The 16,761-nt window shown below is 53.7% G+C and overlaps 1 protein-coding gene across 19 annotated transcripts in view; it reads left to right on the top strand.

Annotated features, from left to right (window-relative positions):
• The window catches only part of ABLIM2 (actin binding LIM protein family member 2), a 189,118-nt gene extending 174,211 nt beyond the window's left edge, over window positions 1-14,907 (top strand). For 17 of the 19 annotated variants that reach the window (XR_004027220.1, XM_030800867.1, XM_030800866.1 and 14 more), the window contains one exon: window positions 13,122-14,895. Coding sequence is in view for 18 of the 19 variants with exons in the window: in XM_030800867.1 (XP_030656727.1) it covers window positions 13,122-13,235 (114 nt within the window). In the remaining variant the exon portion in view is untranslated. Of the gene's footprint in view, window positions 1-13,121 lie in introns of all 19 variants that reach the window. The other 2 variants (XM_030800851.1, XM_030800864.1) reach the window with 1 other exon arrangement.
• The last annotated feature ends 1,854 nt before the right edge of the window (window positions 14,908-16,761 follow it).

The following is a 16,761-nucleotide window of genomic DNA, read 5'->3' as shown; positions in this document are numbered from 1 at the left end:
ATGGTCTGAACTAGGTTTGTAGGTTTCTTTGAAATCCCCTTGGCAGAGGGGGGGGGGGTTCATTCCTCCTCAATCATCAGCTGTTGCAGGGCTTAGAATTAATGTTTGGCTTACAGCTGGCTCTCATGACTGAATGTCTCCTTCAGGTGTGGCTTAATCAAGGGCTAAATTATGTCTCCAGCACCCAGTTTCCTTCCTTCTGTCTTTTGACTGTGCTTTTTCTGTGCTGGCTCTATTGATAGACTTTTACCTCACCTCTCTCAGGCTCTAAATCTGCGGGGAAGAGACCCACATCTTTCTCTCTCTCGGCAGTCCCAGAAAAAGCCCCATCTCTGCCCCTGAGTAGGTAATATGACCACCCTTTAATCAGCCAGTTTGACCCAAGGAATGCAATGCCCTAATTGGCCAGGCTCAGCCATAGGCCCATGCCTGGAGCTAACAGGGCTGCTGACATCACCTGAGCTGGGTGGCATATTTAACACTCCATCTTAGAAAATCGGGAGAAAGGAAAGAGGGAAGTGAATCTACGATGAAGATGAACGGTTAAGAGGAAAGGGGTCTTCTCTGGTGCCCTTTGGTCATTTACAACATTTTACAAAACAGTGTAGATAAGGAAAAAGACTAATCTGTAATCAGAGAAACAAAGGTGACAGCTGCTTAGGTTACAGCTGCCTGTCACATGACTCAGGTCCTGTAATCATATTCTCTTAAGGCTTAAAATACCTTAAATTTCCAACAGCTTAGATTTTGAACAGCCACTTGTTTTCACATTCCTAAAGATGGGGAAAAGAATGCCGGGCCACAGGCAGCGAGTGTTTGCTTGCGGGAGGGTGGGAGATGGAGCTGAGGAGGAGCGAGTGTCTGCCTGCGGGAGGGTGGGAGATGGGGCTGAGGAGGAGGGAGAAGCCACATGGCAAGCCCTTGACTGCCGTGGCCAGTCAGTGTGGTCAGTCCTCCAGGGTGTCCCGAGCACCCAGCTGTGTGGAGATCGTGCTAGCAAAGGAACCACAGAGCCAGATAGCACAGGGGCGTTTGCCGGGGGGAGCTGGCAGCTTGTGGGACATTTGGACTTAACCCCACAGAAGAGGAAAGGCCACCAAAAGGTTCTGATGTGTTAGGATGTGCATGGGTCATCAGTGGGAGGATGCCGGGCAGCAGGAACCGGCTAGGAAGCTGGCATGTGGGTCCAGGCAGCGCCAGGTGGGTGGAGAAGCCCAGCATCTGTGCTGAGTGAGTGTGCAGGTGAGGCTGCGAATCCAGTGAGTGCGCAGGTGAGGCTGTGAATCCAGTACGGCCCGCCTCACACTCGGGAGGCGCCCCTGCCATCTCATCCTCAAGACCTCTCTTGGGTGGCCTCTGCCTACCGTCACATGGGACCATCCCCCAGTGGCCAGAGAAGGCACAGCAAAAGGAACTCCAGCACTGTTAGCAGCCTGCAGGGACGCATTCTTCAGCTCCTGTTGAAGCTGTTTCCTCGTGAGTTGTGTGGTCAGGTCCCATCCCAAGCATAAATACTACTGATCTTTGTAAAATGGTTATCTCTGGTGGGGTGGGTGGCTCACCCGGTCAGGAACTGCTGGGAGGGTTCCTGCTGGTTGTGTGTCTTTGTTCCTCAAAGGGCGTGTCCCCTGTGGGCTGTCTAATGGTGCTGGAGTTAATTGCTCTCACCACAAGAGGTGAGCTCAGCCAGCATGTCTGGCGGCTCCTGGCCCAGCAGCGGTGTGGAACCAGGGGCCTGTTGGGACTCGCTGCAACCCTCTTGGGGCTATAGTGTGCTTCACAGGACTTCTATTTAACTTTGTTTGGCAATAATGCAACATGAAAATCGTAAAATACAAGTGGTTGACATTTGTAAATGTATCCTTTTAAAACACCCTCTGACACCTGGGGAATGGTTTTAATCACTCAGAGTTCCAAGAACACACCCAAGGGTGCGACCCTAGGCCTCCTTCCTCCTCAGGCTCAGCCAAGCCAGGAGGCAACTGGAAATGTTACCACATATGGGGAATGTCCCTCATTTTTCAGTAGCGGCTGCCTGTCTGCCTCGGGCTGAGAGTGGGATGTGAGCCAGAGGGGGCTCAGGAGGGGCCACCTCCCAGCAGGAGAGAAAGGGACCCCTGGTGTTTTTCTTTCAGAGGAAAGAGCTTTATTTTTAATATGTAAAAAACAAATCTTAACTGTCATAAAAGTCCAGAAAAATACAAAGAAGGACATAAACCTCTTAAGGAATTCCCCCACCCAGTCACAGCTGATAACTCAGCGGGAGACATGCTTCTGGAAATCTCTTTTGCACATCATCTCAGAGCTAACTGAATCCTATTTTGGATCAAGAGGGCTCATACTGTATATCCAGGTTTGACATCCTGCTTTTTGCTTTCAAATTTGACGTGGATATTTTTAGGCCAGTCAATGCCGATCTGCCCCATCTTTATTTATTTATTTATTTACTTATTTATTTTTTGAGACAGAGTCTCCCTCAGCCTCCCAGGCTGGAGTGCAGTGGTGCGATCTCAGCTCACTGCAGCCTCTACCTCCTGGGTTCAAGCGATTCTCCTGCCTCAGCCTCCTGAGTAGCTGGGGCTACAGGCACCCACCACCACACCCGGCTAATTTTTTATGTTTTTAATAGAGATGGAGTTTCACCATGTTGGCCAGGCTGGTCTCAAACTCCTGACCTCTGGCGATCTGCCCACTTCAGCCTCCCAAAGTGCTGGGATTACAGGCGTGAGCCACTGTGCCGGCCTGCCCTACCTTTTAAATGGCCATGTGGTGGCCCACTGGGAATGTGGCTCCCACAGGGGACGTGTGTGTGCCTGTGTGCATGCATGTGTGTGTATGTGTGTGTACCTGTGTGCATGTGTGTTTGCATGTGTGTATATGTGCGTATACATGTGGGTATGTGTGTGTATTCATCCATTTTCACACTGCTATAAAGAAATACCCGAGACTGGGTAATTTATAAAAGAAAGAGGTTTAATTCACTCACAGTACTGCATGACTGGGGAGGTCTCAGGAAACTTACAATCATGGTAGAAGGCAAAGGGGAAGCAAGGCACGTCTTACATGGTGGCAGGAGAGAAAGAGAGTGTGAAGGAGGAACTGTCAAACACTTAAGCATCAGATCTTGTGAGAGCTCACTCACTATCACGAGAACCGCATGGGGGAACCACCCCCAGGACCCAGTCACATCCCACCAGGTCCCTCCCTCCACATGTGGGGATTATGGGGAATACAATTTGAGATGAGATTTGGGTGAGGACACAGCCAAACCCTATCAGTGTGTATGTGTGTATACACGTGCCTGTGTGTATGTATGTATGTGGATATGTGTGTATGTGTGTGTATATGGGTGTGTATACATGTATGTGTGTATATGCATGTGTGTATGTTTATGTATGCATGCATGTATGTGTGTGTGCATGTGTGTGTATGTGTGTATACTTGTGTGTATGTGTGTATATGTGTGTATACATGTGTATATATTTGCATATGTGTGTATATGCATATGGATATGCATGTGTGTGCATGCATGTGTGTGTGTGTGTGTGTGCATGTGTTGTGTAAGATGAGGGATGGCAGGTAGGAAATGAATTCCAGGAAGAACAAAGTACACGTGCAAAGGACCTGGGACAGCAGGGAGCCTTGGCTGCTGGAGGAAGTATACAAAAGCTGAGGTGTCTGGACCTGAGCCCGGATAGGCCCTGCAGGGCCCTAGATCATGTTAAGCAGTTTGGTTTTTAGCCTAAGAGCAATGGCATTTATGACTAGGTGTGCAATTGAAAACAACCCCTGTGGCCACATGGTGAAGCCCAGATTGGCTGCATAGAGGCAGGGAGACTGTTTCAGGGCAATTTGGGTCTGGGGCAAAACATGATGGCATCTTGGACACTGGTTGTGGACTGGTGAGTGTGAGAAGTGGATGGATGCAGGTGATCTGTGGGAAGTCCAGGGGGGGGAACTTGGTGATGGGAAAGTACCCCAGGTGTGGCTGCAGGCTGTGTGGGTGCGATGGTGACACCCAGCCAGATGCTCTGTGCCCATGAGCAGCAGCCAGTCACTGTGACAGTGGGTTTCGCAAAAGAGGAAAATTTTATTCACAAGACTGCTGAGCAAGGAGACTGGAGAACAAATCTCAAACTTGCCTCCCAGAGAATAGGGCCTACGGAGGAATAAGAAGTGGGTGATCTAAGGCATGGGAAAGATGACTGCTGGTGGGAAAGGTGAGGGCATCGGGATTTTGCATGAACACGATTGAGCTACATGGTTCTTCGTGGGACATATGTTTAAGAAAAAGACAGTGTTAGCACAATCCAAGAAAGGTGTTTTTGGCCCTCTGAAGTCGGGCATTCGCTCAGACCTACTTGATCTCATGGTCTTTACTGGCTTAAAATGGACAAGAGCAAGCAGGCAGATTAAGTTTGGAGGCCCAATCAGATGAGTCCCTCGGTTTCGAGGGTGGATGGAGCGGCCATCACTTAGTGGAGCAGCATGTGGGCAGATATGATTAACCCTCACTGATGGGGCATGGCCAAGGGGATGCAGGATGCCCAGCCGCGCAGCAGTGAAAGGTGCCACGCAGCACATAGTAAGTGTTCAGTTAGAGTGGATAAGTACGGAGGAGTATGGAGAAGCCCTGATCATCCTCTTCCACTCTGGGAGGGCTGTCCCATGGAGGAGGGTCAGACGAATCAGGTGGTGCCAACATGCAGAGCGGGGTTCAGCACACAGAGCTCATAAGAGGCAGAGCTGAGATTCAAACTAAGGTGTTGCTGAGAGCCACTGCAATATGCTGTCTTCTGAGTTAATTACAGTGTGGAAAATGAATTTTTTTTTGAGACAGGGTCTCTGTCACCTAGGGTGGAGTGCAGTGGCACAATCACAGCTCACCACAGCCTCAACCTCCTGAGCTTAAGTGATCCTCCCACCTCAGCCTCCTGAGTAGCTGGGACTACAGGCATGTGCCACCATGCCCAGCTAATTTTTTACTTTTTGTAGAGACAGGGTCTTACTATGTTGCCCTGGCTGGCCTCAAATTCCTGGGCTCAAGTGATCCTCCCACCTCAGCCTCCCAAAGTGCTGGGACTTCAGTCATGAGCCACTGCGTCCAGCCTGAAAATGAATTTCTAACCTGTCTTAGGTGCCCCCAACTTCCCAGTACAGACAGGCATTTTGCTCCTTAGATAGGAAAGTGTATCAACCAGGGTTTTCCAGAGAAACAGAACCATTAGGTGGATGGATGGTGGGTGGGTGGATGGATGGATGCATGGATGGATAGATAAATGGATGGATAGATGGATGAGTGGATGGATGCATGGGTGGGCAGGCGGATGGATGGGTGGGTAGATGCATGGGTGGGTGGATGGTTGGGTTGGTGGATGGATGGGTGGATGGATAGGTGGTGGATGGGTGGGTGGGTGGATGGATGGGTGTATGGATGGGTGAGTAGATGGATGGGTGGGTGGATGGATGGGTGGATGCATGGGTGGATGGGTGGATGGCTGGGTGGGTGGGTGGATGGATGGATGGATGGGTGGATGGATGGATGTATAGGTGGATGGATGGATGGATAGATGGATGGATGGAGGAGTGGATGGATGGATGGGTGGATGGGTAGGTGGGTAGGTAGGTTGATGGGTGGATTAATGCATGGGTGGACAGATGAATGGATTAATGGATGGATAGATGCATGAGTGGATGGGGGGTGAGTGGGTGGATGAATGAGTGGGTGGATGGGTGGGTAGGTAGATGGGTGAGTGGGTGGATGGGTGGGTGGAAGGGTGGGTGGATGGATCGGTGGATGGGGGGTGGATGGGAGGATGGATGGATGGATGGATAGATGGATGGATGGATAGATGAATGGAGGAGTAGATAGATTGGTGGATGGGTGGATGGATTGGTGGATGGATGGATTGGTGGATGGGTGGATGGGTAGGTGGGTAGGTGGGTAGGTGGGTAGGTGGGTGGATGAATGCATGGGTGGACAGGTGAATGGATGGATAGATGGATGAGTGGATGGATGGATGGGTAGGTAGGTGGGTGGATGGATGGATAGACAGATAGATAGCCACAGCCATATACTAAGGAATTTATTTTAAGAACTTGGCCCACACAGTTGTGCAGGCTGGCAATTCTGCAATGTGAAGGGCAAGCCAGCAAGCCGGGGACTCAGGCAGGAGTTGATATTCCAGGCTGGGTTTCTTCTCTGGGAAACCTCAGTATTTACTCTTCAGGCTGTCAACAGACTACATGAGGTTCCTGCATCATTGAGGGCGATCTCCTTTTCTTGCAGTCAGCTGACTGTCAATGTGAGCCACGTGTACAGCACACTTTCACAGCAGCATCTAGACTAATGCATGACCAAACAACCGGGCCCCACAGCCCAGCCACGGCAACACATACAGCTCAGCCATCTCAGAACGCAAGGTGGATGGGTGGAAAGGGACTTCTTGTCTGGCCCGAGGCCGTCCCGGTCCGTGGCTCATGAATTCGCACTCTGAGACCTTTCTGCTTGTTTGGCAGGGCAGGGCTGAGCAGGAGAACAAGCCTGTAGCCACAGGAGTTTTTGTCAATTGCACACTTAGTCATAAATGCCATTGCTCTTAGGCTAAAAACCAAACTGCTTAACACGGTCCAGGGCCCTGCAGGGCCTATCCTGTCCTCACCTTTCCCGGCTCAGGTCCAGATACCTCAGCTTTCTTTTGTTTTTTTCTTTTTTTTTTTTTTCCTTTTTCAAGACGTAGTCTCGCTCTGTCACCCAGACTGGAGTGCAGTGGCGCAATCCCAGCTTACTGCAACCTCCGCCTCCTGGATTCAAGTGATTCTCCTGCCTCAGCCTCCCGGGTAGCTGGGACTACAGGCATGTGCCACCACACCTGGTTAATTTTTGTATTTTTAGTAGAGACGGGGTTTCACCATGTTGGTCACGAACTCCTGATCCACCTGCCTCAGCCTCCCAAACTGCTGGGATTACAGGCATGAGCCACCGTGCCCAGCAGACACCTCAGCTTTCTTATGCTTCCTCCAGCAGCCAAGGCTCCTCCTGCCCCAGGGCCTTTGCGCCTTTGCACATGCACTTTATTCTTCCTGGAATTCATTTCCTACTTGCCATCCCTCACCCTACACACACACACACACACACACACACACACACAGAGCAAGGGGAGCAGCTCATTGCTGGAGTCCTGTGGTTTCTTGAACTGTCCTCTTCCAGGCCCTGAGGCCAAATGCACACCAGGGTTTGCTCAAGCAGTGAGATCCCAAGTTGTTGGAATGTGCCTGAAAAATAAAGACCCCACAGTGAAAGAATATCTCCTTTGTTTAAACTCATCCAACTGGTCTGATGAGAGGGTGTGTCCTGGTAGACTGAGGGTGACCATAGGAGGTTTGGAGCCACATGGGTGTGTCTGAGAGATGGGTTTGCACCAGAATCCCGGACCTTAAGGCCTCCCTGGCCAAGACAAGGAAGAGAAACACAAGCAGAACTGTGTGGCTGGGAGAAAGCGTCAGGATTCAGGAGAGTGGCAGGCAGAGGCCAAATGCAGGGACCTCGTAGGCCAGGACAGTGGCGGGGGAGCCCCTGTGGCGCCACAGCAGAGAGCAGGACAGGCAGTGGAAGCTGGAGGTGTTGGGAGGCAGCATTGTAGAGGGGAGAGCCCAGATTCAGATTCACAGTGCAGACCAGACATCTTGTCCCTCAGTGAGGATGGGACAGTGCTGTGAGCAGACAGGCCTGTGCCCACCCTCATGGTGCTGAGAGCCAGAGAAGGTCAGCACTGACTCAGCCTTGAGGGACACAGCATGGCCCCAGGGCCTGCTTGGTGAGCGCAATCCAGGAGGGCCTCCAGGAGAAGGGGATACTTGAGTCAGGACCAGTAGGATGACGAAGAGCTGCTGGTGAATGGGAGAGGGTGCACTGCGTGGTGCTTCCCCTGGGCTTCCACAGCACACCGTGCAGCACAGGAGTGGAGGAGAGGCATGCAAGGCTGTGGAGGGGCAGGGCCCTGGGGCTACCTGACAGCCACATCATAGCCCCACTAAGCCGCTGTCCCCTCTGTGCCCCATAGGCTGTGGAAGAGGTCCCGGGGTATGGAGGGAAAGCTCGCCTGGAGGGGCAGTGGCCACCGTCATTATGACAGTGATGTCACTGGAGGTCCTGCAGGGACCTCCTGCTGGGAGGGCTGGAGCTTTGTGGCCTGGGCCGGGCTTAAGCGAGACTCACCCCTGTATGCAGGACCTCCTTGTGCAGGCCAAGGCAGCGTGAGCCAGTGGGATGCCCCACGAAGCCCAGGCCTTGGGAGAAAAGTGGCCCCTTGCTGGCCCTGGGGGCCCAGGCTGAGCAGAGCTAGGACCAGAGGCCCACCTGGTCAGCCAGCCCTGTGCTGGTACAGGGAGGTGGCTGTGACTGGTGGGCTGTGTGGAGGAAGGAGGTGTCAGAGTCCCTCCCAGGGATATCTCTGAGCTTGGTGGGGTCGGGGGAGCTGGGAGTACCCTGAGGGGACTTAGGGCTGGAGGTCGGTAGGGGGGTAGGCCAGGGCAACCTGTCCCTGATGGAGTGGAGGTGGCACAGGTCCCTGAGGCTTCACCGCAAACCTGAGATGGCCCTGGAGGTCCAGGCGGAAGGCAGGAAGTAAGGGTGGAAGAAAGGTCAAGCCACCTAGCCTGGCTCCCAGGTCTGGCTCTGCCGCTTCTTGGCTATGTGACCTTGGGCAAGTCACACAACCTCTCTGAGCCTGGGCTTCCTGAGGCAGCCCCCCTGCCATGCTGCAAAAATGCCTCCCTGCAGGATGTTCCCTGGGGAAACCAGTGCACCTCAGCAGTGAGGCCCCCCCACCCTCAGCAAAGACACCCACCCCAGGCTTCCTTCCTTCCAGCTGTGCTTGTCCTGCTCAGGCCCTGGGGGGGGTGAGGTGCACTCCTGCGGGGCCTTCAGGAACCTGGGGCCAGAGGAGCTGGCTTGAGGCCAGAAAGCTGGCCCAGTCTCTGGGGTCAGCTGGGCCTCACCCACCCTGCCTGCCCTGGCAGACCCATGGAGAAAGCCTGGCTGCCTCTGGCCCTGAGTGAGATTGAATGCCAGTTCTGCAGCTGGCCACAGAGTAAAGGACCTTTGAGCCCCTCTCACCTAGGAGGCAGTGGAGACTCAGCCAGGTGAGGTGTGACACTCAGAATCCCACAGCTGGAGCCCAGAGTTATGAACAGACCTCCTGCTGGGGACAGCCCCTCATGTGACCCTCACCCAGCCTTCCGGATACCCAGGCAACCAAGTTCTCTCACGCTGCAGACAGAAAACAGGACTGGAGCCTGCGGGGAGGTGGTCCCGGCCAGACCCCTAGACCCCTGGCCCCAAGTCCTGGGCTGTATAGACCACATATGAGTGGCCCGGCCCAGCCCATGTGCTCGGGACACCCCCGGCCCCTCCGTGTTGCTATGGTCTGCCCAACCAGGCTGCTCCCCAGGGCCTCTAGTGATGCAGCGTCCCAGTCCCAGTGCCGCACTCCTGGAGAAGGTAACCATTCACAGCAACTTCAGAAGCCACCCAGATGATCCCTCCACCGCCCCCCGCACAGTCATCCCCAAGGGTACCTCTGCTTCCCACACCCACCTCCCAACACCCTGCCAGCCTTCCTGCTTGCCTGCCAGCTCCAAGTTTTCCTCGAATCACCCTCCCCAGAGGCTCCCCATGGAGCCCATGGTGTCATCCTCACACCTGCCCTTCTCTCCTTCCCCAGCATGCAGGGCACGACTGCCCACTGTCCGCTCCCTCTCCACTCCTCCCTCCTCCAGCAAAGACCTGACCCCATCTAAACCCAAGAGATCACCCACTCACCAGTCCTCCTGCCTTTAAATATGCGATTGCAGATGGCAGGGGGCACTGCCCAGCCATCCTGCCACTCCACCCCCTTGACACCTTCCCTCTGCCCACCAGCACCTTTCTGCCCCTCCCTTAGCCTCCCCCAGCAGGAAGTGGGAATGTGGCCACAGGGAGGCCTGCCCCAGGCACCAGCACTGAACTCTCCTCTCCCTTCCTGTGTCAGCCTCCCGTCCTTTATATACTTACTTACGTGTCAGTTCACCACCCCAGCCTACTCCTGCCAGGGCCCTTGTGTCTCTGACTTTCCATGTCGGGAACAAGGTCTGGTATCACTGGGTCTTGGATCAAGCTAGAAATGATTTTCCTTTTTCGTTCCTTTGATCTCATCCTTCTTGATTGTTCCACCATAATTCAGAAGATGGTGATTTGGTACCTGTAAGTGCAGGGCTGCTATCTTAAATGACACATTGAGTGTCAAATGTCTTAAGAGACATGGTCTGAAATGACAATTCTAAGTTTCTGTGGACTGGCTGATGGATTTCTCAGCACCAAGAAACCCTGATCTCAGCACCACACAAGTGGTTCATTTCTGGCAAGCACCAGGATTCTTTTCCTGCAAACTCGAGATAGCAGCAGGCGGCCGAGGGCCTCTTCCTGGCAGACTTGCTGGATATGCTCTGTGTGTGTGTGTGTGTGTGTGTGTGTGTCAGAGAGAGAGAAAGAGAGACTGACTCTGAGCCCAGATTCAACTAAAACATGGCATTCTGGGGGATTTCCTGAGTCCCTCCTCCAGACCACCCCAACTACTGGGGCTCCAAAATCCAGGGCATACGACACAGATTTGGTGATTTTTGTGAAATGCATGAATGGCAATGGTTTACACTTCTCATAGTTGACCACATGTCTCCACTTCCATTTTCTCTTTTGCTAATCACAGTGATTCTAATATAGCACTTGAGTTTTTTGTTTTTTGAGACAGGGTCTCACTCTGTCACCCAGGTTTGAAGTGCGGTGGTGTGATCACAGCTCACTGCAGCCTCAACCCCCTGGGCTCAAGAGATCCTCCCACCTCAGCCTCCTCAGTAACTGGGATTATATGTACACGCCAGTGCACCCAGCTAATTTTTGTAATTTTTGTAGAGATGGGGTCTCACCATGTTGCCCAGGCTGATCTCAAACTCCTGAGCTCAAGTGATCTGCCTGCCTTGGCCTCCCAAAGTGCTGGGATTACAGGTGTAATCCCACTACGCCCATCCAAATTGACCATTTTACCTATTTTATTTTATTTATTTTTTTGAGAGGGAGTCTTACTCTGTCACCCAGGCTGGAATGCAGTGGTGTAATCTCAGCTCACTGCAACCTCCACCTCCTGGGTTCAAGCCATTCTCCTGCCTCAGCCTCCTGAGTAGCTGGGATTACCGGCATGTGCCACCATGCCTGGCTAATTTTTGTATTTTTAGTAGAAATGGGGTTTTCCATGGCTGGTCTTGAACTCCTGACCTAAGGTGAGCCACCCGCCTCGGCCTCCCAAAGTGCTGGGATTACAGGCGTGAGCTGCCATCTCCGGCCCATTTTAAGCATTTTAGAGTGTACCATTCAGTACAGTTCAGTGCATTCACAACATTGTGCGACCAACCCCACTCTCCAGCTCCGGAACAATCCAACTCCGGAACGTTCCAGCCCCAGAACAATTTCTTCACCACAAGAGGAAACCCCATACCCGTTAAACAGTCCCTCCCCATTCCTCTCTCCCCTAGTCCCTGGCGACCACGAATCCATGCTCTGTCTCTATGGACTTGCCTGTTCCAGACATTTCAGAGAATCATACACTATGTGGCCTTTGGTGTCTGGCTTCCTTCACGGAGCTGGTGTGTTTGGGGCTCGTCCACGCTGTGGCATGTGTCGGAACTTCACGACCTTTTAAGGCTGAAGGCTATTCCGTCACATGGACATGTCACATTCTGTGTATCTGTTCGCCCGTTGATGGCCACCTGGCGTGTTTCCACATTGCAGTGCTTTTGAGTGATGCTGCTAGGAACGCGGGCGACCATCATCTCTCTGAGTCCCTGTTTTCCAATTCCTCTGGGTGTCTGTCCAAGAGTGGATGGCTGGGGCATATGATAACTCTGTGGAGCGTGTCGCAGAACTACAGGAAACTGCTCCCCATACAGCTGCACTGAAGCCACACTTTTCAGAGGGCAGCAGACGGGGATTCAGGTCAGAGCCTGGCCTTCTCCAGCCTCCTTCCAGTTCCTCCTGTCAGCCCCGCCCAGGCAAGGCAAGGGAAGCGAAGGGAAGCATCCCTGTGGATGGAAGGTCCCAGGCTCCCTGGAAAGGCTCCTTAGGGGAGGGGACGCCTGAGCCAGCTCTGAGGGATGTGGGGTTTCTCAGAGCCTGCTGAGGAAGACAGGCAGGAGAGTAGGGGTTGCAGGCCCTGCAAGGCAGAGCTAGAAGGCAGGTGGGTGCTTGGCAAGGAGCTCCACAGAGCTTGCGGTGGCTGAGGTCATACTAACAGGTGCAGCCAGCACCCACAGGTACATTCCACAGCCAGTGCTGACCTATGACCATGCTTTCCTCCCCACAGCTCCAGGGTGTGGGCTCTAGAGGACCCCATTACACAGATGAGCAGACTGAGGCTCCAGGGGCTAACTCACTCCTATGGCATCCCAGAAGCACTGGCATCCACGCCCTGACCGCCAAGCTGTGTGCCTCTCCACGGTGACCCCAGATGAGAAGCTGGGCTCTGAGAGGCACAATGACTCTCACGCTTACACACCAGGGGCTTCCGGTGGAGGGAGGATTTGCCCCGGGCCTGGGCCGTGCCTGGCATCCTTGCTCACTGTCCGCACCCCACCCTCCTGGGCTATGAAGTCCTGTGGGAAAACCTTCCACCTCCTGCTCTCGGATGGCAGCTGTGACCACTCACTGAAGTAACAAATATGACCACTGAAGGAAATCTATGAAAGCTCAGACGTTCACGGGCAGGTGGGGGTCCTGCTCTGGGATATGTTAATGAACTTGGTCCACAGCAGCAGATGCCTTTGTAGGAGTCAAGAGCAGAAGGTTCTGGCTCCAGCTCCACCACTGGGCGCTGTATGTCCCCTGTGTGTCCCTGGCAGGGTCGCTGTCCTCTGAGCTCAGTTCTTTCACTGCAGAGAGGGTGCCAGGAACCGCCAGTAGGCCGAGCATGCTGAGGGCCACCTCGTCCTCAATGCAATCCTGCCCCTGGATTGCTTGGCGGCAGCAAACTGCCCAACGGTGTCCCTTGCTGCATGGCTAACTGGTCCCTTCTGTTTTGCCTTTTTGTTTGAAGAGACACTTGTCGCCCGAGGAGTTCCAGGAAGTGTTTGGGATGAGCATTGAGGATTTTGACCGCCTGGCCCTCTGGAAGAGGAATGACCTTAAGAAGAAAGCCCTGTTGTTCTGACGGCCGCCAGCCTGCCCCGCCAGTGTGTGCTGGGCGCCGAGGCGAGGGGCCCCTGGCGAGAACCACGCACACCCCTCCCACACACCTTGCTCTGGCTTCTCTGTGTCGATGGGGTGGGCGGGAGGGGGTCCCCAGCAGGTGCGGCCCCTGCACCTGCCAGCGACGTTCTGTAGTTTAGGGCCAAGACGCTAGCTTCACACCACCCTTCCCCGCTGTGGCTTGGTGTCAGGGAGAGTCTGCAGAGTGGCTGTGTCGGGTATCAGACGGAGCACACAGGTGGCTGCAGCCCAGCCCACCTTCCCAGTGTCCTCGAGGTGCCCTGGCCCTGGTGCTAGGCACGTGGGGGACAGAGGTGGCCGGGAGCCATGAGGCTTGTTGATGACGGGTGCTGACACCATCATCAGCGGTGGGCACATGGCCCTTCGGAGCCTGGGCAGCCTGGCCTCACAGGCAGACTCGCAGACGGGGCAGCGAGTGTCCGGGACAGTGCCAAGAGTGGGGTGTGTGATTTTTGCAGGCGTCTGTGATGGGTCTCTTTAGGGACAAATGTCAACAAGGGACGAGACAGGGCACTTTCCGCCAGCGCCCCTCCATGCGCTGCGTTCCTCTTCCAGATCGCCCCCTAGATGCCTACACAATATCTTTAAAGCAACACAGAAGTTTTTATTTTATTAAAAAGTATAGCCTACTTAAACGCGAGATGACATATATAGAGTTTAATTTTACGGTCCCTCCGCAGGGGAGCGGCCTCCAGCCTTATTCTCCATCGCTCGGATCTGTGTGGTTTCAGTCTGTTCTTGGTGTGGTCCTCATACATACAGCTCCCTGTCTGGTTTCTTTGCTTTCTTTTTTCTTTTTCTCGTCACACAGGGAACCTTAAAGACAGACCCCTCTAAGTAACACTTTGTGAATACATGTGAAGTGTAGCCACCACTGTTTTCCTGGCTGTTATTTTTCCAAGTCTTGGAGAGAAAACATCCTCCTCTGATGGCCAAAGCCCTGGAATCAAGGGTCTCCCCGTACCCCGCCTAATACCCAACTTAGCCCTTGGTGCACCATCCTTGTGCTGTGGCTGGCGGTGTCTCAGCCTGAAACATAAACCTCACACGCCCCAGGAGCGATGTGCTCCCTGAAACAGACAACCACACGCTGTTAGGGAGAGAAGGATGGAGATAGGATGGAGACAGGATGGAGATAGGATGGAGATATGGCTCTTCTCATCTTGGAAGCCAGCAGGGCATCCCGGAGCAGGAGGCTGGCCAGGCTCCCCAAGCCAAGGCATTGGTGTCTGTCATTAGGTGTCTGTTAGGGTACAGCGCCGGCCGTCACAGGATGCTGATAAGCGCACTGAGAGGTGGATGAAACACCAAAGTCTGTTTCCCCGTCCGCTGTGGGTGTTGCCTCTTTGTGTGTCTCCCGATGTTCCTGCCTGTGAGTCGGCCTTACTCCGCTTCCTTAGCACCCATGACATGCCAAGTCCCGTTTCGCACTCAGCTTCTCACCTGCCCGGCTCGGCTAGGGAGGGGGAGTTTTTAGCACCTAATATGCTTCCTGCCTTTGAGCGATCTGAGCCTGAGCAACTGGAAACCCCCATTTCTCGTTAGTGCAATGTCATATCTGATCCCAGGAAGCCTGGAAAATAAAAGACGATGCATTATAACTTGCGGAAGTATGAGATCACTTGTTATGAACTTGTGTGATTTTAAAGGCAAGGCCCCTTCTGCAAGCAGTGCTTGCGGAGAGCACTCGTTCCAGGCTCGTTGCTGGGTGTGCGCATGGGGCAGGTGAGGCCTTGGGGAGGGGCCAAGTGTCTGCATTAGGCCCCGTAGGACATTCCCCAGAGGAAGCTTGCACAGACGCATTCCTGGACCCTCACCAGGGCCAGGCCTTCTGCTGATGGCAGTGATGAGGGAAACCTGATATGCACCTGCCCCGGAGGCTGGGGAGACAAAGGCAGCCAGGCTGATCGCTGCTCTGTGGAGCTGGCCCCAGGGAGGTCCCAAATACACCCCCAGGTCAGGGGAGTCTTTCTAGACAAGATGCTGCCCAAACTAAGTCTTGGTAAATGGGAGGTGAGGGAATAAATACCTCCCCAATAAGGGAAGGGCATCCCGGGCAGCTGGAACAGCAGTAGCGGAGGCGCTGAGGCTGGAAACAGCCTCCTGGGTTCTGGAAAATTCGGTGGCTGGTTATGGCTGAGCACAGGGCCAAGGAAAAGGCTGGAAGGAAAGAGACTGCAGGCAGGGCTCCCACACGGGATCAAACAGTGCCCTGCTGGGATTAAACACCTCTTCATCTCTAATCTTATTCCAATGACATTCATGATTCTTTTGAACTTTGGGTCTTCCCCCAAAAAGCTTGTCCATACACAAAACCTGCCATCACCATCTACCCAGTTACACACTCAGAAATCAGCATTCTCCTTGGTTTCTTCCCCTGGCCCCAAAGACAACTGTCAGCAAGCCCTGGTAAGTGCCGCCTCCCAAGCATCAACCTACAGCTCTCCACCTGCACAGACACCACCATGGAATTATCCAGTGGGACATGCTGAGAACAGGAGGTGGCACTCTGACCCATGACCCTGGACATAGGTGTAAGCCTGGTCTGGCCCTGGCAGCCAGAACATGCAGGCACCCTGGCCACGCTCAGGCCCTTCCCCTCCTACAGCACAGCCTTCCTCTGCTGTCTGCTCCCATACTTGCCCCTGGGCAAATCATGTCCACCCAATGCCAGAGTGATGCTTTGAAAACATCAGTCAGATCACACTAAGCTCCCAGTGGCCTTCTTCCGTGGCCTCAAGAGCCAGGCCTTATGTGATCCCCGCTTGCCATTCCTGTCCCCCCGGCCCCTGTGTTTTTCCCCATGGTCACAGCCCTGAACTGTGGCTCTCTCTTAGTTCTGCAGACACCAAGCCTTCCAGCTTTCACCCACGATCTCCCTCCTGGGGGAGCTCTGCTTCTTCTCAACACAGGGCCCCTCCCTTCCTTCTCAGTTCAACTCAGAAGCTCCCCTGTCAGACAGGGCCCTCTGCTGACTTTCCAAATTGCCACCCATCCCCACGCTCCTCACGGTACCTCCTCATGCCCTCTGTGTATCAGCAGTTTCTTCTATTTTATTTTATTTATGTATTTATTTGAGAGAGTCTCGCTCTGTCACCCAGGCTTGAGTGCAATGACGCAATCTCCACTCACTGCAACCTCCACCTCCCAGGTTCAAACGATTCTCCTGCCTCAGCCTCCCGAGTAGCTGGGATTACAGGCATGCACCGCCACACCTGGCTAATTTTTTGTATTTCAGAGAGACGGGTTTCACCATGTTGGCCAGGAATGGTCTGGAACTCCTGACCTCAGGTGATCCTCCTTCCTCAGCCTCCCAAAGTGCTGGGATTACAGATGTGAGCTACCGCGCCCGGCCCACAGTTTCTTCTTTCTCGCTTTATTGACCGTTTCCCTCCATCAAACCCTAAGCCCAAGAGGACTGACGATTTTGTAACCGTGCTCTATGAACTGGGAATGTCTTTGGAGTA

The sequence above is a fragment of the Nomascus leucogenys genome, chromosome 20 (genome assembly GCF_006542625.1).
Source record: "Nomascus leucogenys isolate Asia chromosome 20, Asia_NLE_v1, whole genome shotgun sequence".
In the NCBI taxonomy this organism is placed as follows: domain Eukaryota; kingdom Metazoa; phylum Chordata; class Mammalia; order Primates; family Hylobatidae; genus Nomascus; species Nomascus leucogenys.
This window is presented reverse-complemented; position numbering and strand designations above follow the sequence as displayed.